Source organism: Sabethes cyaneus, chromosome 1 (genome assembly GCF_943734655.1).
Source record: "Sabethes cyaneus chromosome 1, idSabCyanKW18_F2, whole genome shotgun sequence".
NCBI lineage: Eukaryota > Metazoa > Arthropoda > Insecta > Diptera > Culicidae > Sabethes > Sabethes cyaneus.
Genome location: NC_071353.1, coordinates 4,595,991 through 4,623,624, shown reverse-complemented (window position 1 = coordinate 4,623,624; position 27,634 = coordinate 4,595,991). Strand labels below are relative to the sequence as shown.

The following is a 27,634-nucleotide window of genomic DNA, read 5'->3' as shown; positions in this document are numbered from 1 at the left end:
GGATTACTGTCAGCTTATTACAAGTGCTGTGTGAGTGAGACCGAAAAGCCAACCGGTGGTCACGCTTATCGATTACCGGGCGCACGCCTCGGCGCCATAGTCGCGTTTGTTGCGGAATGTCAGGCCACCCCAAAGTAGCTTAATCGGATTTAGGTCGAATTTTTCGGCTGCCAAAAACTTGCTTTGTTCTTGTTTGTTCTTCAACCTTAGCCGTAGAGTTTTCCAGTAGAACGCCGTAACAGGGCGCATCTTACGAGAAGGCAGGCAAATGATTGAGGCAGGGGACACTTAATTACGATCAGAATGAATGATGCTATTGAATGTTCGTCGTGATTTGATTTGACAGGTGACTGCTGGTGTTTGTGTGTTCCTACGCTAGCCCCTGCAGAAAAGAACGACGCAGCCGGCTTCGTGTGTGGGAATTTTGAACGGGGAGGTATGATGAACCTACCTAATAACAGCGGCAAATTGTCATCATCTCCAAGTGCGAGGCTTTGTGGTGTCATTCGAAGCAACGCCATCATTATGGCATCGTCCGTCGGTTCGGGCGGGGAGGGATGTGTGTGTGGATGATTATAATCGACGGTCAGTCAAGTCAGCCCAACTGGTTGCGTGTGAATTTTTTTAATTCATATTCTCCGTCTGGACATTCGGAAATTTGTGTTTTGTTCAGCTGGTTCTATGCCCGGAAAACAATGCGCCCGTTGAAGATTATGGTCATCAACGCCTCGGTTGATGGGTTTTTAGGGGGTATAAAAATAGTCATCGAGATTCGTAATTACTTATGAGAATCATTCTGACATTGTCTAGGATTAGCTGATTATTCAACAAAGAGTGACCGATGTTGTTTTGCAAGAAGCAAGAATGTTGATAAATTTGACAGTTTGAAACGCTGATACATGCATTAGATAAACAAGCTTCAAGTCAGCTCTCTTCGGCACGGCACGGGCTTATCTCGGCAGTTCTAAGCACAATAAAGCTTACGATAACGATAGCATGACAAGCTGGTTGCGATATGCGGGGGTGTTCGCTTATCGCTGCTAAGGCTTGGAAGCACTCCGGCGACCGCCTCCGAAAAGATTTGTAGAAACGGGATTGATTCAAAGTTGTAGAAAATCCACCGAATGCATAAACACCCCTTCTCTTGTTATCCGACTGAGTGCACGAAGTACGTAGTTTCATTGTTTTTATCACTAAGCCACAGTCCTTCTGACGCCACTTCGCAAGCCTGCCACCGTTGCCCGTTGCTCGGTCCGTAAGGTTGGATGCGATCGGTGGTCACACTGACTGTACAACTGCAGCATTTATTTGTTTATTTATGCGTTTTTTCTCCGTTCCGATGACCGCAGCCTCAGCGCAGCTGCCGCGGTCTGTTGCTCGGCCAAACCGAGCTGCAGACAACCGAAAGCGATATAAATTGACTGGAATTGGATGACAATTGGAGTAAATGAAATGTTAATTTAATAATTTATGTTAATTAAGTGGGTTTTAGTTAGCGTGTTCGTCAATACCCGCCTGCCAATAGTCACGTTTGACAGCCGCACTGCGTGCAAGGAAGGGAGAGACAAGATGTTTCTTGTCTAGCTTCTTGCAGCCCAGCACCGGTCGAACGTCGAACGTGTACGTGTACGTGGCCGTATCGGGGATGACCATCTGTGTGGACCGCATCAGAGTCACACAATTGAGCTAATCTAATGTGATTAACGATTTATTTACTTAACTTTCACACCCCTCAGCTGAGGGCAGTCAAAAAAAAAAGAACCATAACCGTAAATAGAAAACAAGGAGCGATAAAAGCTTCTAAACCGAATTTCGCGTCACTACTGGCGTGACAGGGCTGTCACTTGTTGCACTTTCACGACCAGCAGCGAAAACAGTTGGATTTCATTTATTTCCACTTAATTTTATCGCACACACACTCACACACTGGTAGACCACTCTGTATGACGTGGTCAAAAGTTCGAAGTGCGACGTTCCAGTAGAACGAGAAGGGCTGTTAATGACATGTAAATGTTATGCGTACTGTCATACAGAAACACCCGAGTGATTTTGGTACTTGTTTTGGTGCTCAGTAAAGCAGTCCGTAATGACAGAGCAATTCATCGAAAAAAAATACACCAGAAAAACGCAATCACTTGGTGACCGAATCAAACAACTACTGGCCTACTTGGTCGGTAAAAAATTCATTCTTTCGATTGCTCGTATGAACGCCGCCCATCTACTGTTTGTTATTCAGTAGCAACCAGTAAAATGTTTCACTTTTTTGTGCGAAGTGCAACAAAGAAACGGTTGCTTGTTTCAGAGTTCCGATTTTGGGCTGACAAAATGGTGAAACTGACAAAATCCGGAATCCTTTTTTTTCGAATTTTTTTTCAAAATTCAATACTTAAGACCTTTCATATATCGAAGATTTCTACTAAAAATTAAATTTTAACCCTCAATTGGTCAACCGAGAGCTCAACGAACCGGGCACAGCACATTTTTCCAGAAACTCTTTTGGTGCGCATTAGCTTTGAGCGAGAAAACTTGGTTTTAGGTTTATACAACCTATGGAAGACTTTCTTAAAATTAAAAGTTCTACCGTCCAGCGGAATCCAAATTTCGATTAATTGCCCTAAAAGTCCAATAAAAAATTAATTTTTCTTCAGTTTCAATATAACACATTGATGAGTTCTGCAAAGTTTTCCAGCATATTATTACAAGAAATTTTGCTGAAGACAGTAACCTTCTATCTCTTCAACAAAGATAGAAAAATCCTATTTCTCATAAACGAAAAATCGTTAAAATCAGTTTTTCAATTTTAGCTGTTTTTGCAATTGTTGTATGACTTTTTCTTATTTGACAAAGTTGTACAAACAGTAAAAATACACAACATTGCTGAATATAGTATACCTCTATCTTTGCTTGTTCAGGAACTATAGAACTTTTACTATAAAAATAGCCTAATTTTGACCCCGAATTGCGAATCATTATATTCAATAGATTCTCCCCAGAAAATCAGAATAGTTTTAAGCTGGCTGAAAAGCTTTATAAATCATGTTTAAAAGCGCAAACGTTAAACAAAATTTATTGCCTGATAAAATCGGGATAAAAAGCTGATAAAATCGGTGGTAGACAACATCGGGAGCTACCAAATCGGAACATTACTGTAGATCAAATAGTTGAGATTCTGAAACAGTCACGATTATAGAAGTAGAAATTCCAGAGCTGCCGAATACGGTGGATAATTTGTCGAACAGTCTTTTGCCTTTCGTTTATGTTAAAAACAAAAACTTTAAATATATTACAATCATCAGATTTAAAAGAGTGTCAGCCAGACAGTTAGTATGCAACGAAAACTGTAGCTATCGTAGGTTGTATCCTTGAGGTACACTAGGAATATCATCTATTTATATAAGAGGCTTATCTGTAGCCAAAACCAGGTCTCTGACAGGACGTCATGAAAGGCTTATCGGTAATTAAAAACAGGCCCCTGACAGTACATCATGCTTTCGTAGCAATGTGTTCTATTCTCAGTCACCTCACTGGTCGACTGCTGGACTGCTCGAGTGTTCAACTGGTTGACTAGACTGCTCGATTTGATTGCTAGACTGGACTGCTCGACTTGACAGCTCGACTGGATTGCTTGACTGGACAGCTTGATTTCACTGTTCGACTTAAACACTCGACCTGACTGCTCGAATCAATTGCTTTACTTAGCTGTTCCATGCGACTGCTCGACTCAACTGCTAGACTGGACTACTCGACTCAACTGCTCGACTAAACTACTCGACTCAACTGCCTCTCACAAAAAAGAGGCACCTACAGAATCAGCACAATGGAGATACAGTAATGTTCCGATTTTGTCAGCTCCCGATTTTGTCTACCCCCAATTTTATCAACTTTTTATCCCGATTTTGTCAGGCTATAAATTTTGCTTAACTTTTGTGCTTTTGAACATGATTTATAATACCTTTCAGCCTGCTTGAAATTATTCTGATTCTCTGGGGAGAGTTTTTGAATAAAATGATGCCTTCTTGCGAGTTATTCGGAGTCAAAATTAGGGTATTTTATAGTAAAAGTTCTATAGTTCCTAAACAAGCAAAGATAGAGGTTTACTATATTCAGCAATGTTGTGTATTTTACTATTTGTACAACTTTGTAAAAGAGGAAAAAGTCATACAACAAGTACAAAAACAGCTAAAATAGAAAAATTGATTTTAACGATTTTTCATTTATGAGAAATAGGATTTTTTCTCATAAAGGAGGAGAAGGTTACTGTCTTCAGCAAAATTTCTTGTAATAATATGCTGTAAAACTTTGCAGAACACATCAATGTGCTATATGGAAACTGAAGAAAAATAATTTTTTTATTGCACTTTTAGGGGGAGTAATCCAATTTTGAATTCCGCTGGACGATAGAACTTTCAATTTTAAGAAACTCTTCCAAAGGTTCCACAAACCTAAGACCAAGTTTTCTCGCTCAAAGCTAATGTGCACCAAAAAAGGTTCTGAACCAGTGTGCAGTGCCCGGTTCATTGAGCTTTCCGTTGACAAATTGAGGGTTAAAATTTAATCTTTAGTAGAAGTCTTCGATATTGCAAGGCCTTAAGTATTGAATTTGGAAAAAAATTTCGAAAATTTTTTTCCCAATTTTGTCAGTTTCGCCATTTTATCAGCCCAAAATGCAACATGGGACTGACAAAATCAGAACATTACTGTACTCCTACAGTCATGTTATATATCGTACAAAACGAGCCGAAAAGTTCCGAAATTTTATGAAATTTAGTCACGCGATGGACTTGACGAAAAAAAGGTTTAAAAAGTTCGAGTCGAAAGGCGAAGACTACATCGATCTTAGCTTACTTCCCTGGTGTACTGCACAAATATTCACGTTCGGTCTACAGATTGTGTGGTGCAGAATAATTGCATTGTCGTCGTTTATTTCCTAGCCCTACAAACCGCTTCCAAAGGATGTATGTAATCTACCTGGATCAAATGCATCATTCAGTTCTCTGTACACTGCAGCTTGGTGGCAATCATACATTCCTGTTGGGTTTAGACTTTGTCAGTATTTCCGTATAACTTTAGTGGCTTTTCAATTATTCTTTCGTGGCGATAAAGAATTTAAGATGTCTGTTCTACTGATTTTCATTACTAGTTTTAAGGATTTTAGGTAACTATTCCTTGGATTTCTGACCTCGACAGTGTCACGGTTGTTTGCGTCCGGCATGCTCATGCTATAAACCCGCCTTCAAATTTGAACAAATGACCAGTATTTGATTTTCGATTCCCAAGTTCGCCAGCCCAGTCTGCTTCAACGAAAGCTTCTGTAGCTTTATTGTTGCTTTGAGTTAATCGGTGTCCAAAAATAGGTGTCGCTATAGCAATGTCTGGACGTGTCTTAATGAAGATGTATAACAAAGCAAGGTTTCCTAATTCTGATATTTGGAACTTACGTCTTAGAGCTTTGACGAACAATTCATACTCCTTAGCAGATTTAACGGACAACAAAAATATCATTCACGTAAATAAGCACGCCTCTCAGTTGACCTCGAAGTATGATGCTGGCCTCATAAGCTAGTTGTCGTATGTTCAAATCTCGGTTGGGAGAGGCTGTTAGAGTCAAGAGGATCGTAGCAAGTGGCCCTGCAATTGTCATGTACTCCTCTATTAGCTGACTGCAAAGTCTGTCGTATAAAAACGTCACCAGCTCGTTTGATCGTCTAACGTACAGATAGTTATCAGCATTTGATCTTTAATTTACCACCCGGACAGTTATTTAGTAAGATATTACAATTATTTTGCCCAAACTGTTCACATGACGTTAGGAAACAGACGTATATATGGAGTGATACCAACGTAAACATTTGAGTACAGGAGAGTGGTCTGTCGTATAAAAACGTCACCAGCTCGTTTGATCGTCTAACGTACAGATAGTTATCAGCATTTGATCTTTAATTTACCACCCGGACAGTTATTTAGTAAGATATTACAATTATTTTGCCCAAACTGTTCACATGACGTTAGGAAACAGACGTATATATGGAGTGATACCAACGTAAACATTTGAGTACAGGAGAGTGGTACAGGGTAGCACTCAACAAGTGTTTCGCATCTCTGATTTTCCAAAATCACAAATGTTGACAAAAATAGTATCAATAATTTCTGAAAAGCTACCAAAGAGCTATCACCGTGCTCCGTAGCCAGAAGCCATAAATCCAGTGGCGCCAAAATATTTAGACTTTTAGGTTACGGCTTTGACCGAACTGGTTCAACATCGTCTACGACGAAGTTACGATTTATCAAATCACTCGAGCAAATCTAGCGACTGAAAACAGCGTGAATGAAGTTGTTTTTTGTTGTTGTTGTTTTCCAACTACCCTGCAAACCAGCCTCAAGGCTATAGGTTTCGTCCCGTCGTAACCACACGCACCCCAACAATCAATGGTTAGTAATAATTTGACTGGTTTTTTTTTTCGCTTCACCCCTACCACGAGTTAAATCCCCAGCAAATATGGAACAAAAAAGTTCAACTTTTCATTTTGTTCCAACGCAGTGCAAACATTTTTTCCCAAATAGCGACACAGGTGAATGAAGAAATGTGCAACTAACGTGCAAATCAGCAAGCAAGCAAGCAAGTAAAAAGTGCAAATAAAAATCCCTCCAGCAGTGTGCGATTAAAACAAAAAAAGAGGCAAATATACCTTCAACGTTGACAGTGGTATGAGCAGCAAGCGGCAAAAATAACAACAATCAAATAATTTGTCCAGCAGGGAAAAAAGTTCGCATTTCCATGTGTTCAGTGATAGGTTAAACCACCACCGAAGAAACAAGCCAGCAGAGCAGGCAGGGGGGAAAAACGTACCGCAAAAACCCCCTTTTGCGGTGATTCAAGTGTGGCTTGGCTTTCGGCGTGTGTTTGTGTGTATGAATTTGTTTGTGTAATTTGGCAATAGTGTTACACCTTCAAGCTGGCAGCACTGACTGTGCTCGGTGCGAGTGACAGCAAAATGACAAACGAGTGGATTGAGTGGAACGAGAGCACCCGAATAGTAGGTCGGTTGCCGTTGCGTGGCAACCACCACTATCACCATCCCGGGCAGCTGCACGGTCACGGTCAGCTCGGAACGGCGGCGGGCTTGGCAACGGCGACCAGCACCAGTCCCGGGTTGGTGGCGGGATTGAGCGGAATTCACAACAACAACAACGTGAGCTTTCTGAACAACAACCAGCAGAACTTTCTGAATAGCTACAGTTTAAACAAACTGGCAGCGGCGGGGATGGGCCTGAAAACTCACGCACTGATGAAGGGACTGCAGAAACCGAGAGGTAAGTCGAGCTCTAAATCAAATAAACTCTAGCCAAGTCAGTGCCCTTGAACTGGTGCATTTTTCAGCAATGACCCTTTGGGTGGGACTCACCGAAAACCTCTCCAGGGACAGGGACCAGACAATGGCAAACAAAGACCCTCGCACCCCCCTATCGGTATCATATCAGCTGCTTTACCGGCGAGTAAGCGTTATTTACTTTCGTTCCGCTTGGCGAACTACTTGATAAATTACTTTCTGAAGGGCGGAGGTGGAAAAACGGGTGCGAATATTCCCTCTAAACTGCTCTGCCGCAGCAGCGGAACGTGTTCCCCGCATGTAATAAAGCGGTTTCAATTTCCGGATGGCTAATCAAAGCCTGCTCCGTTTGCTGGTATGCGTCGCTGTCGAAATAAGAAGCAGAAAAGACCAACCGACTCAATATTAAATTAAACAACAGATTTCGGAGTTTCGTTCGGTTTACGCTGTCGTTACGGAATGCATGATACCGAAGGGAAGACCCACCAGAAACTAGATCGGACACACGCGTACATCAAAGGCAGCAGCAGCGGTCGGGTCTTTACGTTTCCCACCCACCCAGACGCAGTAGTGGTTTTTGCTCCACAAAAAGGAAAAAAACGCGGGACATCAAACAGGAAAATTTCCTCGAATCAACCGCCGGCCAGCGGTTAGAAAACAAAAACATCGCAATTTAATTATTTTCCTCCCCCCCCCCCCTACTTCTCGGAGTAGGGGCGGAGCGCGCACTTGCAACTCACAATTTGCGCCTGCTGCTGCTGCGATGGTCGGACGGTCGCACCCGGGCGGGAACGGTAAAAAAATTGACCGAGAAAATTGATTATCGTAATAATTCGCTGTTTTTCTCTACGACCAACCGACGGACGGATCGATAGACCCAGACCCGTTGGTGGTACGCGGGAGCTATTTTCGGCAAATCACACCCACTTTTCGGTCGAAGCTATTTTCTTTCTTTCTTTTCCGAAAGACTGATCAGAGAGACACACGAAGACAGAGCACCATCCATCGGGTTTGATTTCCTCATGTTCCTGTGTATCGTTCAGTGTTCTAATTATAACGTTTTCATCCGAATTGGCATAAGTTCTGCTGATGATGAGTTTGTTTCGAACAAACCCTCATGCACAGCCCGCCGGTGACGGTGACGGCGACGGCGATGATGATGAGGATCACAAGATCGCGTGGGGGTAATGAAGCGCCGCCTTCTTGCCGATCTTCTACTAGCGTGTGCTCGAACAAAATTTTCAGTGGTAGAATGAGATGAGTGGAGAGACGACAGAGTGGTGGGGACCACCACCGGAGAAGATCAATTAAATCCAAGCGGACAATTGAACAGCAACCTGTGAGTTCCGTCCGGTTGTTCCGGTGTGGTCTTTGCTGTGGGAGTAATGAAGTTAGTGCGTCGGGTAAAATGAGTGCTTTTTTTGGTTCCTCATTTTTGACTGGTTTACAACATAATTTGAGTCAGGAGAAATTTCTGTTAATTGTAACCTTCAGCAGTGCGACAATTTAAGGATTGCTCAGTCCTTGAAGTGTCACACTGACAAAGGTTCACATCTACTACAGTGACGATAGAAAATCCTAGCATCCTAGCATAAAGTCCGAAACCGTAACAGAGTTGATCAGGGACTGCTTACAGTGTGAGGATCCTATCAAGGTGGTTCCGTTACTGAAGAAGGATGCCGACCGCAATGCGATGAACTTCATCTCTTACAAAATTGGTTTGGATATAAAATATCGCAGCATCGCACTTGATCCAGGCACCTAGCCAAACGGGGTTGCTTTCCGAGAATTTGACAACTCCAGTTCCAAAAGCTATTGGGGGCCCCGCCTATCACTAAATCGTTCCTGAGAACTCATCGTGTAGAGGTAACTCCAGGTGGCAATTTTTTATCCGTCAACAACGAACCGGGCTCTTCGCAAATGGAGCCCATCTAGGTACAACGGACCATACAGTGACAGAAATCCGCACAACAGCCGGAAATCAACTGGAGGGGGCGTTCTAATAGCAGTTCGTCAGGGATTAAAAGCGACTGCTATAGACTACAAGGATTGGGACTGTTTGGAGCAGACCTGGATTTCAGTTGCGCTACATGATTGGAACTTGTTCTTATGCGTTGTGTATATCGCCCCTGACCGGACTCGTGACATCACTCTTATCAATGCGCACTGGGAATCTGTCTTCGACCTGACCAGATTATGATACTGGGGGACTACAATCTGCCTGACATAACGTGGCAGCAATCGCAAGGCAGTTTCCTGTATGCCGACCCAACTCTTTCTGTACTCCACACTGGTGCTACCAGCTACCAGTATTCTCGACAGTTACAATCAATCACCTCCGTTAATCATCTCTGTGGAAGACAACTATACTAGCGATCTTGACACCACCACCACTGCTGTTACGTACGATTTTTTCAGAGCAGATTATCGCAGCATCGCAGCCTTCCTATCATCAATGGATTGGGATAACATGATTCACGATCATGACGCTGATACAGCCGCCCAAACCATTCTAAATGTTTTGTCGTATGTCATTGATAGACATGTCCCGAAAAAAGTAAGTCGTTCCGGATCACGTGCACCTTGGCAAACGAGTGAATGGCGAAAACTCAAATCACTGAAAAGAGCCGCTTTACGAAAGTTTTCCAGACACCGTACGCTCTCACTACAGCATCCCTACGTTAGAGTAAATCACGAGTTCAAGCGAGTCACTGCCCTCCTCTACGATCTATCGCGATGAAATTGCCTCAAATTTTACCGACATATGCAGTTTATTCGCTGAAAACTTTGCTAGCGTGTTTAGCCTTGAAAGTTTAGCCAGCGACGATGACGAGTCGACTGGGCCGCAAGGAACGTCCCATCGTACGGTCAAGCTCTAAGTAATTTGGAGATAAACACCGAGATGATCTCCATTGCCGCTACGCAACTAAAGTCCTCCTTTAATCCCGGGCCAGAAGGAATTCCGTCCGCTCTCCTGAAGAAGCACATCTCTTGTTTGGCTAGACCACTACAGCTCGTATTCCAGAAGTCCATTTCCAGCGGTATTTTTCCGTCTTGCTGGAAATCTGCTTATATGTTTCCTATGCACAAAAAAAGGCAACAAGCGAGATGTAGACAATTACCGAGGAATTACATCGTTGAGTGCCATCTCGAAATCGTCTTGGAGCCACTTTTTTGACATTGCCAGCAATATTTGGCGGCGGATCAGCATGGATCCTCCCTGGTCGATCCACTACTACTAATTTGCTGTGCCTTACAACGCACACTGTTGAATGGAGAGGTAAACGCGGAGATCAGCAGGGACAGGATAGGAAGTGTAAGCGATGGTCAAGCTGTGGAGCCACCAACACAGGAAGAGGTTAAGAAGGCAATCAGTGAGCTAAAAAACGGTAGCGTTGCTGGGAAGGACGGTATCCCGGCTGAACTTCTAAAAGCGGGGAGCGAGCGGCTGTACGAAGCAATCCACCGGATCATTGTCAGAATCTAGGAGGAGTGGTTGGATGGCCTCATTTGCCCAATTTTCAAAAAGGGACATCGACTGTAGTGTAAAAACTATCGAGGAATTACATTGCTCAATTTTGCCTACAAGGTGCTTTCCCGTATCCTGTTCTGCAGACTGAGACTGTTAGCGGAGTCCTTCGTCGGCGAGTACCAAGCTGGTTTTCGTCGCTCCACGATGGATCAGATGTTTACCCTGCGTCAGTTGCTAGACAAGTTCCGGCAGTACAGTTTGCAAACTCATCACCTGTTTGTGAACTTTAAGGCGGCGTATGATTCAGTCAGTCGACATGATCTGCGGCGGTTTTCCGACGAAAGTAGTTAAGCTGATTCGTGTAACGTTGGATAGGTTAAAATTATTCATCAGAATAGCGAGTGAGACGTTGGATGAACTGAAGCAAGGGGTTGCATGGAAACCCGTCACCAGTGAAGTAAATTAAGTATTGAATGAGAAATGGCCCAACTACTAGTGCTCAAAACCTGACCACTTTTAGTGACGTTCGGTTTAAGATTTTTCGTAATAACCGCCTGCATTCCAGTAAGACACAGTTCTACGTTAAAACTTGAGACGGAACTGTAACGAATATTTGACAAAATAACATATACAACTCGAATATTGAAACAGGTGAAATTAAATCAAACCAGGATCGGGCAAAAAATGAGAAAAAAACCAGTCACCCGAAAATTCGGATTAGTATTGTCTGATAATTGATTCCGTTATGTAGCAAGTAAAAAACTTGAGCCTCTTAGTTGACCTTGAGCCACGACACTGGTCTAACAAGCCAGATGTCGCATGTTCGAGTCTCAACTGGGAGAGGCTGATAAAGTCAATAGAATCGTTGCACTTGCCCTACAATTGTCCTGCATTATTACAGCTGGCTGCGAAATCTATCGTATAACAACAGAAGATCAAGTTTCCAAATCGGAATGTAGCACCTAGAATTTGCTTTGCTTTGTAGCAAGCAAAAAACACGATGGAAAATGAAGCGATATCTAAGTCGGATTACTACTGGTGGGGTTCAAGCTTAGATCGAAGTAGAAAGTTGCTGTAATCAGCTCGGAAGTCGAGCAGCGATTGAATGACGATAATAGTTTTGCTTTTCTTTTTATGTCGTTTCAATAATCTTTACATGTCAAGAAGACAGCACTACATAACAGCCACAAGTTTATCCTGCTTCTCTGTTTGTTGAAGCAGCAGCAGCAACCAAAGCCATAGGCTTGGTGAACGTAATCGTCGTCCGTGTCTGGGAAGCGAGGCTATCTCGACTGGAAAATGCGTAAGAAAATTTTAACTTGAAAGTTTCCCTTGAATTTCACTATGTAGCGATTGCAAATCCATCTTTTCAAGAAAGCTATAAAATTGCTGCATTTTTTATTAATAGAATGGTATGCGAATCATCAAAATCCGTTCTAAATTGAAATAGCTAAGAGCGTTCAAAATCTTCCATTCTTTCGTGACGCTGGCTTCAATCCAAATTTTGGATTGACACCAAATATATTATATTAACAATATAGTTCACTCTTCCATAATCCTGAAGACACGACTACTAGTGCCATTGTGGCATAAAAGGTTACACTCAAAAAAAAATCAGCACGTCAAGTTTACGTGAAACAATAGGCAATTCTCATCCATCACACTTTTCATGTAACATTCACGTGAATTGTTGGTAACTCGCACTCATACTAGGGTAGACGCACCAGTAGTAGTGGTAGTACCAGTAGTGGTGGAAACTTGAATTATTCCATTATTTTTGCAGATTTTGGTACAAGTTTAATAAGTATCGAACTACTAGTAACAGTATTATTTAATAAGTATCAAACTTGTACCAAAATCTTCAAAAATATTGGAATAAATCGTGTTTCCACCACTATTGGTGCTACCACCACTAATGGTGTGTCTACCCTAACCAGATTACGTGCGATCCCGGTAAGTTGTATCAATTTTCTCATTAACTAGTACATGAAGCTCACGTACGTTGCTGTACAGAAGTTTGCATGATTTTTCACGTGGATGCGACGTGCCGATTTTTTTGAGTGTACCAATATACACCGTAAATTCGACACGTCTATCGGAAACAACTCAACTTTCTCGATAGAGTTTACCCAATTCTAGTTAGAATCAACAAAAGGGCAAATGTCGCAAACGTAAACAAACCGGGTGAGAGTTGATTTTCCTATGCTGGTCCAGCAAAAAATAACTCTCACCAGTTTTGTTTATACCTACGACATTCGCCCTTTTGTTAAATCTATCTAGATGTGTGAGTGAATGAAGAATTATTGTCAAAAATCTGTAAGAACTCTTTGACGGTTTTCTGTCGTTACTTGTTTTGAAGACTAAACTTATACTAGTTGTAGCAGCTTATCTTCGTATTCGCTAATTAGGTGAAAATTTACTTAGACGGTTTGAAATAAGAACTTTACTACGATTTAACCATTCGATTGGATCGCTGAAACCAAAACTTACAACAAATTAATCTGGTTAGTTTTACTATTGATCAAGAGCTAAATTGGTGAAATGTGTCACATATACTGTGCAGTTTCTTGACATTCCAGTTCAAAAGAAGGTCCCTCGAGTGTTTCGTTTTACGGATTTATTCTATCAAAAGAGAAACTATTTTTGAAATATTTCAATTTTCAACTTTACAATGTTCCTATATCAGTTTTGCAATTGTAATTAAAGGTTTTATTGATTTTTCCTGCTGTTTCTATTATCCACAATTAATTCATATACCTAAAGTTACAATCTAGAAGAATGACTTCATAGTGACAGCAGAGGTGGCACATTCAATCTACCGCACCTTTTACTTATCATTGGTTACACGCTTAAAAAATTTTATTACAAAAAGCTTTTAGTCACCTTTTTGTCCGCAAGAGGGTGTTATTTTTGCGTCTTTTCGGATATATATGAGATTTTGCGAAGTGAACTATATTGTTAATATAATATATTTGTTGACACCCTGCGGTAAGACGCAGTTCTACCTCAAAAGAGGTTCTTTATTGAGATAGTGACTCTGAAGCATTACAGGGTGAGTAATAATAACTGTCAGTGTTTTTGAACGTGTTTAATAAAAAATGGGTTTGTTTTGAATTATCGTTCGTTTAAGAGTCGTCTTAATCATGTATGTATGTATGGGGGTAGCCACCATCACCTCAAGGGTTTCCCATTATATGCAAGTAGAATTACTGCAGAATCGAATTTATCTACCTAGCAACTTTCATGTCAATGCTGTTCGTGAAGGACCAAAAGGGGTTGGGTGGATCTATGAGCAATGTCACTTATATGATTCCACGGGAATATAAGACACTCCTTCCAGCATAGACTTCCGGTTTCTAGATACATAACTTCGCCGTGAAAACTTATCATGCGTGATGATTTGTGTGCTAGAAGGGCGCGTCAAAATCCTCTCCGATCTTATATGACTTGGGCTGGTTACCACATCCCTCATCCAGTCTTCGATTCATTCGATACCCTGATGCTCCTTCCCCTTTACGTTAATGATGGTATAATATATGGCAATTTAATAAAATATGTGTTATATGAATATACATTATATGAAGATATATAGACATTAAACCTCACACATTCTGATAATATACACAAATACCATTCACGTCATTGGCGTGTGCAGAAAGCTCCAAAACAAAATTCCCTGCACGTGGAGATTTCAAGCAGGAAACGGGAAATATATGAATATACATTATCCGAAATATACTCAAAATAAAAATTATTCAAGCGTCTAACTTCTGTGACCATTTACTTTACTGACAGTTAATACTACTTACCCTGTACAATGCAACTCGTATATTAGTAGAAGCTTTTAAAGCAAAGTGACCTATATTATTTATAATTTATTTTGAAAAGATTGAGCCAAAACATTGTTCTAAAATCCTACATAGAATCAATCAACTGAAACGGTTTAATATCTTCAAAAATCAAATAAGAGTGTCGCTATACGACAGACAAACAAACCTGTCACAAGAAGGTTAATCCCCTTTACACAATGCTTAAAATCCAATGTATAATTCCATAACTGATGCTAAGTACATCATATCTCAAACTCGAACCACTCAATTAGCATCGACCCGCTCGGGCGGGCGGTCGTGCGGTTAAGTATGTAGCAACAACGCACACAGCATCCGCCGCAATCACGTCCAATCCCGTCCAAACCGCCCTCGTCGTCGTCGTCATTGCCCTCGTCTTTGTCGTAGACTCGCTGGAACCAATTAAGTCAATTTGAACTAATTCTTCACTTTTGTTTCCTCCAATCCAATTGTTGTTGCCCAGGCTGATGCTGGCTGGCTAGCTTGTTGGTTGGCGCAGGCGGAACAAGAAGCTCTTACCGTGCGTCGGTTTAGCCTTGCCCAGCAACAGCCACAGCAAGAGTAAACAATAATCGTTTCTTTGTCAGCTTTATCTCGAGCAGTCAGTACCTTGAGAGGCCGAACCACGGGAAGATTAATATTGCCTAAAATCCGTTAAATTTCAATTTTCCGAACATAATTCCTAGCTATTTAACCGTCAATTTTGCTTCAGCAGCATCATCATCATCAGCAGCAGCAGCAGGAGCACTCAGCAGCCATTCATTGATTCATTCATAAAAATGACCATCCGACCATCAGCAATCCGATTAACTCGCGCGCCGTCTCGGATCATCTTCTCGCCGAACGTCTTCTTCGGACGGCCAGTAACTATAGTAACCTGCCGTCGCTCGTTGCAGTTATTCTCGTTTGCTCCGGTGTCCGGCCAGTAACGCATCCCGGACCGGACAGCCACGGTCGGTAGTCTCCATCATAAGTGACGAACCCCGTCGTCTCGACACAGGACGGAGCACTGCTGTTCCGAAAGCTCAGCCCGTTGTCCGACGCTAGGCTCTTCGGTAATGAATTATGCACAGAACTTTGACCGGCAGAGTTTTGCCGAGCGGGTAAATAATACGCTTGTTCGGACGCGAGGAAACATGAGCGATAATAAACCACCTCTCCTGGTCTTCACTCGTTGCCTGCGCACATCATCATCATCATCATCATCATCATTCAGTACAAATACGAGATGAGATCCGAAACGATCCGACCTCGGCTGGGCACACCGAGCAAAGGGGAGCTAGACAGCGAAGGGCAAGCCGGAGGCGGCGGGACTTTGTTAATAACTGGAAAAGTACATGATGCTGCCGTGCACGAGCAGAGGGGATGGACCCGGGGCGGACAAAGAAGCGATCATCTCTTTTAAGAAGTTGTTCTACTTCACTAAGTACGGCGGGCGAGAAAATGAGAACGCACTTCTCAATGGTCCCCGTTCCAGTGTCAGTCAGGTCGTGCTGTGCTGAGCGGCGCGGCGGAGACCACTTCCGGACGCTTCCTGCTCTTGCTGTGCCTCTAGAAAATCGTATTATGATTTACAAGGTTTTAATTTTTATTGCCCATTTCACGGCGGTTGTACGGGGATGAAAGTAACGAAACGATCGAATGCTGCTAGCTGCTGCTGCTGCTGCTGCGTCGGCTGGGACGTGCGAAATTCAACCTCCTAAGTTTATTGGTCCCACTTTATTCTGCTGCTCCGCAGTGGAACGAAAACCACGTGGAAAAATGGTCCATGAAATTCGATCTTCTTTGGCGCACGCCCGTCCGCGGTACTAAATCCTGGCCAACCAACAACCAACGGTGAGGTTTCATCACCTACGGTGCAAGAGAGCTACCGGATTCAGCACCCAACAGGCCAACAGCAGCAGCAGCAGCAGCCGCAGCGGCAGAGTCGTACACTAAACGCCAGCCATAAAACAAAACACTGGAAATGATTTGTTATTTATTATCGCGCGGTCCCGTCTAATGTCGTCTTTTCTGTTGTCTTTCTTCCACAGATGTACCGACGCAGATGCCACCGCTGACGCCCGGGACGAACAAGAAGCTGACCGAAGTCCTGTACGCTTCTTTCGCTTCCTGGGAGAAGGTGGTGCAGTCCTATAAAATCACCAAAGGTAAGTGATGGTTTTGATTTCCGTTCGAACACATTAGAGCGCAAGTAAATGCTAGCAAATTAGTACCCTTTCTTCAGATGAATTTTATTGGTTAAATGGGTATTATTTGTCCGTTTGGACTTTTTACGATCACTGAAAATTGTAGAAAAATCATGCCTGAATTTGAACTAAACAAAAGCTAACATGGAGTCTGGAGCGAATCTGTTTTGAAACTAAACTGCAACTGGACTTAACCCTCTAACGGGTAAGGCCGTCTGTAGACGGCCTTCGCTTTTGGAGCTCCAGAGCCGCATACGAAATTTATTTTGATTCGACAATATGCAAAATGTGTTCAGAACAGATTTCTTGACATTTTGATATTAATATTACAACATTCTGACTATGCATTCAAAAGTTATCATTTTTCAAAAACAAAAATTCCGAAAAATTTCGAAAATAATTAATGCGCGAATATTTCCTTTTTTACTTTTGATGAAAAAGCACATCTAGAACAAAATGATTGACCTTAAAATTTTTCTATGAGTAAATTTCATGCTTTATATCAATTTTGTAATGTATTTGAATTGAAAAAATATTTTGGTACAGCGTTAGACATGAAAAACGAAAAAGAGAAATTGGACTTTTTCTAACCTGGCACTCCTGCAGATAATTATATTTGCATGAAAATCAGAACCTAAGGTTCTTTTGAGTGTACTTTCATGATAAAACAGTCATTAGCTTGGTCGCATCGTTTTTACGATGTTGCCCGTTAGAGGGTTAAACCAACTGTTTGAACAATGAACTGAGAATAGATGGGACTGAAACTAAACTGAAACTAAATTAAAACAAAACTGGATCTGAATTGAAGCAGAATGCCAACTGTTTGGCTATTCAAACTAAGCCAAATTTGAATTGGAAATGAGTCGAAACTGAACTGAAACAAATCTGAAACTGAATTCAAACTGAATTAAAACTAAATTAGAACAACACTGAAGTTGGACCAAAATGAAACTGAAATTAAATTGAACTGAAACGGAATTGAAACTGAATTAAAATTAAGCCAGAACCAAACTGAAACTGAATCGAGATTTAACTGAAACTGAACTAAACCTGAGGTTAACTAAACTAACATTGAACTGAAACCCAACTGAAACTCAATTCAAACTCAAACTGAATCGAAGCTAAATTGAAGCCGAACTATAATTGAACTGAAACTAAATCGAAGCTAAACAGCACTGAAATTGGACTGAAACTAAACTGATACCGAACAGAAACCGAATTGAAACTAAGCAGTAGCTTAACTGAAAATGAATTGAAATTGAATCGAAGATTGTTGAAACCGAACTGAAACGGAACTGCAATTGAACTAAAATGGAAACTAAATTGAAACTAAAATGACACGGAACTGAAACTAAACCAAAACTAGCCTGAAACTGAAACCGAACTGAAACTGAGCTAAAACTAAACTAAAACCAAACTAAAACTGAATCGGAACTGAACCGAAGCCTAACTAAAACTGAACTAAGATTGAAATGAAACTGAACTAACGCTGAATTGAAATTAAACGGAAACTGAAATGCAACTGAACTAGGGTGGGGGCGCCATTATTAGTCCTATTGCCTGTATTGGTCCTATCTTCACTACAAACGTCTAAATATATCTGCAATGATAAACAATTAACTCGGAGTTTTTCTAACTTAAGTGTAAGTTTCATCTATGCTTCAATCAAAATGAGCTAAAATATGGTTAATATAGTCATTCATATCGAAAATAACGGCTAGTAATAGTTAAATTATAGCTAAAAGGCTGTGTTTAAATGCTTTCTAATTAGTGTCGGTTGTTTAAAGATGAATCAGTCAGTAAGTAGGTACCAGAACCAATGGGTGGGGCATGGACAATGCATGTAGTTTGACACAGCTCCCCCCACCCCCTATGGGTGGCAATTCATGCCAAAAGGGAAAGATATCCGATATTTTCGCTGAACTTGGTTTGGCTTTAATGTTAATTGTAACCAATGGCCCTTTTAAGGGGCACCAACAAATTAAATTAAGGATAAATAAAATTTTTCGTAATCTGCAATTGGTATTTATAATTGCAAATTAACTTTCTTGTAAAATTGTTTAGTTTATCGTACCTAAAACGACAACTATATGCTACTTTTGTGGCGTTCCCTTCAAACTACTAAGCTATAACAATGTAAAATTGCCTAAAACAATTTTTACTGTTGCTGATACATCGAAGAGATATTTTCAGCTGAAAGAAACTTCAATTTTATCTTCAATTACTGCTTGATGTTGAAGCTCACCACGGCTGATTGATGGATGATATTCACATTTATCTTGAAACATTTACTAGGAACTCGAATGTCATGATAATTGTGTGCCTTCCGGGACGAAATTTTGGCTGATTCAATCACCAGCAAGAAACGAACAAAGATCTGCCAAGCTGGAGGCGATCGATACTTATGAACAAACACATACCAGATATGTAGTCTGTATTCCTTGCTCTAATAATCTGACATAAAGGAATACTAACATAAACCTACGTCACTCTTCCGTACAACCCTTAGGGCTGTATGCCTTGTAGTTTTTTCGTAGATTTTTGCATGGAGAATAATAACGTATATATTAAAAGCAAGAATCGATTTGGTTTTCATGTTTAACCTAAAGTAAAAATGCCTAAATCCATTTTTTTTGCTCGATTAAAAAATTACCTTTGTTTTTTTTCGCCCTTCCCTTGTTGTGTTGGGCCACTACACCGGAGGGAGAAAAACTTTTTTAAATATTTGTAATGGCCTTATTACGAATACGAAAGTAGTCAAACATAATTTAGAAGTTTTTCTAAAATAATTGTCAAATGGTTCTGAAATAATTTTAAGATATTTTTTAAATGATCCTGAACTCATAGACTAATCTCAAGTTTTTAGTCTTGACCTTGAAATGCGGTCATACTCTATGGTTCAAAGGTATAAGTACCAGCAAACGACATGCCCTGGCGGTTGTTGTGGGTTCGAATCCGGTTATAATCTCAGATTATAGTTTGGTTCGACTCATGCACCTTCCAGCATTGGACAAAAGGTAGGAGTCAAAATGACTACTTGTCAAGCGTAGCTACCAATACCCCCCCCCCCTTCCTTTCCGCTCTTCCCCTCCTTCACCAAAAATTTTCATTTCTTTCCCCTATCGGCCCTTCATCAATTGTAGAACCATCGTTTCAAAAAAAATCCTGAACTCATGCTGAAATGATTCTGGAATGTTTCTAAAATGGTTAAATTGAGTTTTAAACGAATCTTAGATGATTCTTAACAGATACAGGTGTGATGCTGATTTTCTTCGCGTCCGTCGGCGTTATTCTGATAGTTTTCCCATGGGTTTACTGTCAAATTGACGCTGACGGATGCGTTGACGCAGCATTCTGTTTGAGCCTTAAGCATCCCCTTAAAATTCCCGCTTTTATTTCTTCATGCATTGCAACGAGTTTTTGTGAGTGTGTGTTGAGCTAACAGCTACGGTCGTCGTTATCGTTTTTCGTTGTTGTCCGAGCTGCTGATGCCGATTACTCGCGAGCGCTCGCGCTCCCGCCCGTGAGTAGAATCGGGGGCGAAGATGAAGAAGAAAAAAAAAGTAATGCAAATCCCAGTATATCCCAGTGCGCCTCTATTCCTCACGGACAGCTGATTACTCAGGAGTTATTTGACTCGGAAATAGGCTCTGCAGGAAGACGAAGTGAAGTTGTGCGTGCGCGAGTGTGTGGGTAGCAGAATGTCTGCACACAGCACCGGCGGTAGAGTCTTTTACGCCTGCGTGTGCGGCGTAAGCGTTAAATGCTATGTTTCACATACTCTTTCGCGTGTGAGTAGGCATGATTGATTTCACGCTCGATTCGCAACATTGATTCTGATTCTACATACCAAGTAACAATTCTAAGTTTTATTACGTTCTTATAGTGGTTTTCATAACCAATTTTCATAAACCAATTAAAACTGCTAATAAAACTTTGAGCTCCACCAGAACTTTCTGATGACCACTATAAAACTGACTTCTGACCAAGAGGCCCACTCCAAAGAACGTTTTCATAATCGCTATAAGAATCAGGTTATAAGCTCAAGTAGTCGTATAACGCTCTGCTGAAAGCAGCAATAAAGCCGATTAAGCTTTCGCTGCTTGACAACTACCGCCATAATTTAATAAAGTTTGTCGCTTTTCGTTCTGGTAAAAGCTAAATCGGTTCGCCAGATTTGTCAACTTGAAACTACATTCAGAAACGTTAAAGTTCTACTGTCAGATTATTCTGAACGATTTGGTTTATAGCAACCATAATAAAATTTCGCATAGATTAATTAATAAAGCTTTGAGCAATTTTCGTGCTACCAAAAGCATATGCGTATTAAATTTTATCGTGCATATTGATAGGTGGATAAAATCAATGCGTCACTGAAATTTTGCAATTTTCGACAACTAAATATATTTTTATTTAATATTTTTTGAAACGGTAGTTTTTTTACAATTGACGAAGGGACGATAGAAGAAAGTAATAAAATTTTAGAGTGAAGGAGAAAGAGCGGAAAGGTAAGAGAGAAAGAGGGGGGTTATTAGTAGCTACGCTTTGGATACCGAAGAAGTATTCTACAATAATTACGGGCAATGATAGAGGTACTAAGGTAGCAGATGGGAAAATTAAGTCAATTCTCATACTATATTACATTCAATTTACAGTACTAATATTTCTAGTGGTTGGTCTTTGGGGTTTGGCGACAGACTCCCGTTATAAATATTGCGCACTAGCTCTTTGGTCTCGAGGATTGGGAGACGAGTGTGACTCTATGTTTCAAAGCTTCTGTCGACTACCGCGAATGCCCAGGTCGTTTTGCGCTCAATTTACTTTGCAGATCTATCTTGGGTTACTGCATATATGCCGGGGAAATGAAAGATACAATTTGTTCTATGGGCCGAGCCCTGATATTTGATTTGTCTTCCTATGGGTTTATTCTGCTATGGGTTCAACTTGCTGCGAGTCGCGTTTTAGGCCGGAGATTGGATAATTTAGTAAATTTTAGAATTACACTATTTCGATTTTCAATTTTCATTGAACAATTGATAATAATTCAACTTCTGAACACTTTCAAAGCTGACAATGATTTCCGACGTTCAACTGGCCGTGTTTTGCAACGTTCTGGGCGTATTTCTGTTTCTGCTAGTGGTCGGATACCACTACATAAACGCTAACATGGGTAGGACCGCCGGTACGTCGAAACATAAATGAAGGTCCGAAGGTTTCTACTAGCGCTCTCCAGGTGCGGTAGAATCGATAATGCATTTTGTTCCCGCATCGACGGTAGGCGTTTAGTGGAACGGTTTAGCTTTTAAGCCTTTGCTTTCTAAGTTAAAGAAAACAGTGATTTGTGTGAGTAAAAAACCAATGTCTTTAATACACAGTCTTTTAAATGTAAAATCAAACATTGTGGAGTAACAGAAAAAAAAATCGTGGTTGTTTGTGTTGGAAAATTGATGGTGGGTGCGCGGTTTAGGACAACCGGTGTTCGACGAGATCTCCATTTCTTCACTATATTACATTTTACAACTCAAGGACAGGTCGGACTCGACCTGATATAGAGACATAGAGATATAGAGACTCGATTATATATGATTCGATCATATACAATTTTAGACTCAATTTGACTCTATAAAAAAAAACTAGTTCCAATTTTGTTCAAACTCGCTCTTCTTTATGCTTTTTGGAAATAATTATGCCCTTAATTTTTCATTTGGCCCCTGAGGTGGCTTTCTAAAATAGCCTGGTTTAAAAAAATGCGATAATTATACCTGCCTTCCTTAATAACTTTTGAAGCACTGGACCGATTTAAAGCGTTGACGCAGCAAATGAAAGGTATTTTTGTGGGCTTTCTAAAAAATATTGGGATACGAAGGTAGGAAAGTTTTTTTAAGAACACCCTAACTCTTTTAAAAAAAAAAAGGATTATAAATTTGGCATTGCACAATACCGTAATAAAACCAGAGGTAGGGGTATGTCGTCGTTTTCTCTTTTGATAGCCATTTGCTCAGAGCAATCTAATCAACCGGGCACAGCGCACTAATCCAGAACTTTATTTGCTGCGCATTAGAGTTTTGAGCGGGAAAACTTGGTTTTAGAATTATGAAACCTTTGGAAGAGTTTTTTAAAATTAAAAGTTCTACCGTCTAGCGGAATTCAAATTTTAATTAAATCCCCTAAAAGTGCAATAAAAAGCTTATTTCTCGGGTAATTTTTCAAATAGACCTATAGAGACAATGAGAGATTCTCTTCGTGTCCCCTCTCTTCCGCTGTTTACTGCGATACTAATGCATTTTAACACATCATCTTTATATGAATCGGTTGCCGGAGCCAGTAGTTAGCTAAATGTTTTGAAACTTTTCTTTAAATCGTATTTATGTCGCCGTAATAGTCGGAAGAGAGGGACACCAAAGAGAATCTCTCATTGTCACATAGGTTTATTTGAAAAATTACCCGAGATGTTTCTTCAGTTTTAATATAACACATTGATGTGTTCTGCAAAGTGTTATAGTATATTATTACAAGACATTTTGCTGAAGACAGTAACCTTCTATCTCTTCAGCAAAGAGAGAAAAATCATATTCTCATATATGAAAAAACGCTAAAATCAGTTTTCCTATGTCAGCTAGCTGTTGTAGTTGTTGTTTGACTTTTTCATGTTTTACAAAGTTGTACAAATAGTGAAAATACACAACATTGCTGAATATAGTATACCTCTATCTTTGTTTGTTAAGGAACTATTGAACTTGTACTATAAAAATACCCTAATTTTGACTCCGATTTACTCGCAAGAAGGCATCATTTTATTCAAAAACTCTTCCAACAGAATCAGAATAGTTTCATGCAAAGTGAAAAGTTTTATAAATCATGTTTAAAAGCACAAAATTTATAGCCTGACAAAATCGAGATAAAAAGTTGATAAAATCGGGGGTAGATTAAATCGGGGATAGACAAAATCGGAACATTACTGTATTTTGATTATCAATGTGTTGTTTTTTGAAATCAGTAAAAATTTGATGAAATATTATTTGCCTATTCTTATGTGAAATTTTTTAAATAGCGTCTCTCACTGCTTTGGTGGTAAGTGCAAAAAGGAAGATTAAAACATTTTCTTTTTTGATAACCATCCCTATACTCTGGACGGCTTTTAATCATTTAGCAGTTTTCAACCTGCGATGGTGTTTAATTAGTTCACAGCCAGCTTGGCCCACCGTTTTTTTTTTGCACGGGTACCTCCTCCCCATGGGAACGACGAACCTCTGTAAACGAACAACAGAAAAAAAGTCACTGATGTGCGCAAAATGATAATGTGTGCTTAATGTTGTAGCGCTTAGCTTCGTCGGCCGCATCTACACGACGACGTTACGTAGGAAAAACCGAGTACACAAAAAAAACGCATCTTTTACCTGCTGTAAAAGCACACCTAACCTTTAAAACAGTACAAACAAAGACGGAAAAAACGAGGTAACGATTAAGGCTGAACTGCTGCGCCCAGCGACGGAGGCCTACTGCGATTTTAGATAAATTCGGATTCTGAAACATGCTCCTCCTTCTTCTCGTTGTCGCGCCGCAGTGTTCCACGTCATCCTCATCATCGTCATTTACCCCATCGCGCGCCCCATCCAGGTGCGGGTCTTAATCGCGAAGTTACGATCAATTCCGGCTGCTATATGCAAAGCAGCCTATGTGCGCTAATGTTAATTATATTTTGCGTTTCAAATTTACTTCCCTCCTCCTTGAATCGCCGCTGCTACGTACTACTAGGTACAGCCTTTTGTTGCATTTGTTACTTTATGGGAAACGCCTAGTTGAGGTTCTGCTGAAAGAAAAACAACAGTGAGATGAAGGCGACCTTGCCCCAAAACTCAGCGATGCATTTAGTAGTTACTCAAAAAAAACTTTCAGGGAAAAACGTTCAATGTCAAGCGCGCGGTAATTGATTTTTGTTTTCTATTGTTCTCGCTGACAATCTTCAGTCAACCTGTCAGCCGTCTGCCATTTTTAAGGTGAATCATTCGTCTGCTTGGCCGGCGCTGCTGCGACCTGCGACGTTCCACGGTCGACGTTGCGAGAAAGAGATGCCATTTCGTGTAATTATTATTATTTTATGAGCCTTTGTTGTGTACTACTGACTGCTACTGTGAACTTGAGCCTAATGGTTAAGCTGCACCTCCGTCCGTACAGATTTCATTAAACTCGCTCCTTTTGTCTTTTTTTTTTCTTTTTTATTTTTCAGATCCACGACAATGGACCCCCGAACATGTGATCATTTGGCTCAACTGGTCGATCAAAGAGTTCTCGCTGGAAGGCGTCAACAAAGAGCCGTTCCTGAAGATGAGCGGCCGCGACATCGTCGGCCTAGGGAGGGAGGGTTTCCTAGCGATCGCCCCACCCTTCACCGGTGACATCCTCTGGGAACATCTGGAAATTCTGCAGAAAGGTAAGTTCCATCATCTAAAAACTGCATCGCAATGCCTCAACATCAGTGCAGTGCGAGCAGTGACATAACCTTAATCGAATCACGTTCATAACAACAACCAATTATCCAATTTCAATCGGTTTGCTTTGATTACACACCCCTTATGTGCTGGGCTTGTCGTGTGTACACAAGCGTCGGGTACAGCTGATGAGAATCGAAAATCTGACCCACCGACGACGATTGAACTGTAACGATACGAAACTGTGTAGAGTAGAGTAGAGACACAACTCCCAGTCACAATCCAAAGCGATCCGCACGCCACAAACTCGATTGACCCCTTTGGCCGTTGGACGACACACGGTCAAATTGAATCAACCTCGCCGTTGCGTTGCGTTCCCGTATATTCCGTTCTTTCTCCCTTCTTGGTCAGTTGGTTAGTCAAGTCAGTTCGTTAGTTGACGTTCTGATGGCGATTAAATAAAGCTTCAATGAGTTTCGATGTCTCCGGCTCCGGCTCCGGCAGGCACGGTACGGTGACGGCGGATGGGCCGCGGGATTGGGAAAATAAAACAAACAAACACAAACACTTCTAGTGGTTGTAAGAACAACAGGGTGACATGACCCTTCTTTGATTTGATTATTTATTTTCGTTGTTCCTATTTGGTTCCGACGACTGCTACGTCGACGTAGACGACGACGCGCGTGCTTGTGTGTGCAAGCCTGCTGGGAGGCTAGACTGAGTGAGCAACGCTGCCCCCTATCAGCGCGTACCAGTAGTAGTAGGCTGTGATCTTTATTTCTTATAATTGAATAATAAAGGCATTTTTATTAGGTACTTGAGTGGGAGACGCTGGGTTGGGATGACATCTGGCGCAACTCTTTTAAAAGGCCATAAATTTTTCCAGGTTTTTTTTTATCAGACTTTACGTTTCTTTGCGAAGCGTGAGGGAAATCAAGGAGGGATAAGAGGACAGGCATTGAACTTCAGGCAGTTCAATATTTAAATTTGCCAATATAGTAAGGGCTGCTAGAGCGTTCGTCAGGGTGACAAGTCTCCCTAGGACAAAAACTGGTTTTCGAATAAAGGAAAGCAATCTTTGTTTTCTGTCAACTTGCTTTATGTTTTCCTATTTTCTCGGTATTTTGCGTTTTCTTTCTGTTTCTTTGCTGTTTTTTAGTTTTTTTATCATTTTTTTAATTGTTTTATTTTAACCAGTTGTTTTGTCTTTGTTGCTATTACATTTATTAGTCTACCTATATCTCTGATTTATAATTTGTAATCATTACTGGATTTGCGTGATATAAACAAAACCAAATTGTGAGTAGCGGCAAGAGCAGTTGGCGAGGAAGAAAATGCAGCTGTACAAGATGATGCTTAAGGCGAAGCGAGAAATCCTGGAAGCAGACCCGGCCGTGAGTTTTGGCACACTTTTACCATATTCTATGGCAGTTTAAGCGTTGCGAAACTTTAGCTGCCAATAAGTGCCTATTTACGAAAAAATTTACTAGTAAAAACGGTAAAATTTATGCTTCAAATCAATTTTTAAGGCTAATAAAGTAACATACAATATTTACACCTTCTAGAAAGTTACGTATTTTGATAGTACCAACAAATTTGTAGAATATGTCAAACCTGCTAGATGAGTTTTTCTGTACAAAAAGCTTAATAAACAGATTTTAAGGGGTCATGACAGAAAGTCAATTATATCTCGCAAACCATATGATGCAGATAGTTAGTATTTTCGGCAAAGTTTATTGAAATTGAAAGTTCTACAACTTTGTCGAACACATAAACGTGCTATCTAGTTCCTATGAAAAGTTAATTTTTTCAAATATGTTATCCCCCTAATATCTAATTGTATGAAAATGTAAACAGATGCAGAATACTGTTTTAGGGTGTCCGAAGGCACCTAATCTAATCTAATCTCACACTAACGCAACCAATTCTTGAAGGCATCCTGGAAAATGACGATTACTTGAATCAATCATATTTCTTGCCAACGGCTAGGCCAACTTCGCAACGTGTACCATAGAGAGAATTCCAAGGAATCAAGTGGAACCAGAAAAAAATCTAATTCCATTAAATTCCTTGAAATCAAAGGGAAGGAAGAAAGCGTGGGCCTGCCGTACCAAACGCTTCCCATATACATAGATAATGATTTACACAGTCGTTGGGAGTATCTTTGCTAATAAAGGTTAGGTGATTCTCCGGACTCTCGGGAGTTGACCAAAATTGACCAATTGCACACGCAGTACATATGATTTATACAATGGTGCATTCAGACAGCGTTATTTATCTTTTTTTCCTGTAAGGACTCATCACTGCGACCAGTATCGTTTGATCTATTGTGATATCACCCGGGTGTTTGCTGTATAACCCGCACTGC

General features: G+C 40.8%; 1 protein-coding gene across 1 annotated transcript in view; it reads left to right on the top strand.

Annotated features, from left to right (window-relative positions):
- The window catches only part of LOC128737120 (ETS-like protein pointed), a 228,667-nt gene that overhangs the window by 130,722 nt on the left and 70,311 nt on the right, over positions 1 to 27,634 (top strand). Inside the window, exons 4-5 of the mRNA XM_053831723.1 lie at positions 16,682 to 16,798; positions 25,065 to 25,268. Coding sequence (XP_053687698.1) covers positions 16,682 to 16,798; positions 25,065 to 25,268 — 321 coding nt within the window. The remainder of the gene's footprint in view (positions 1 to 16,681; positions 16,799 to 25,064; positions 25,269 to 27,634) is intronic.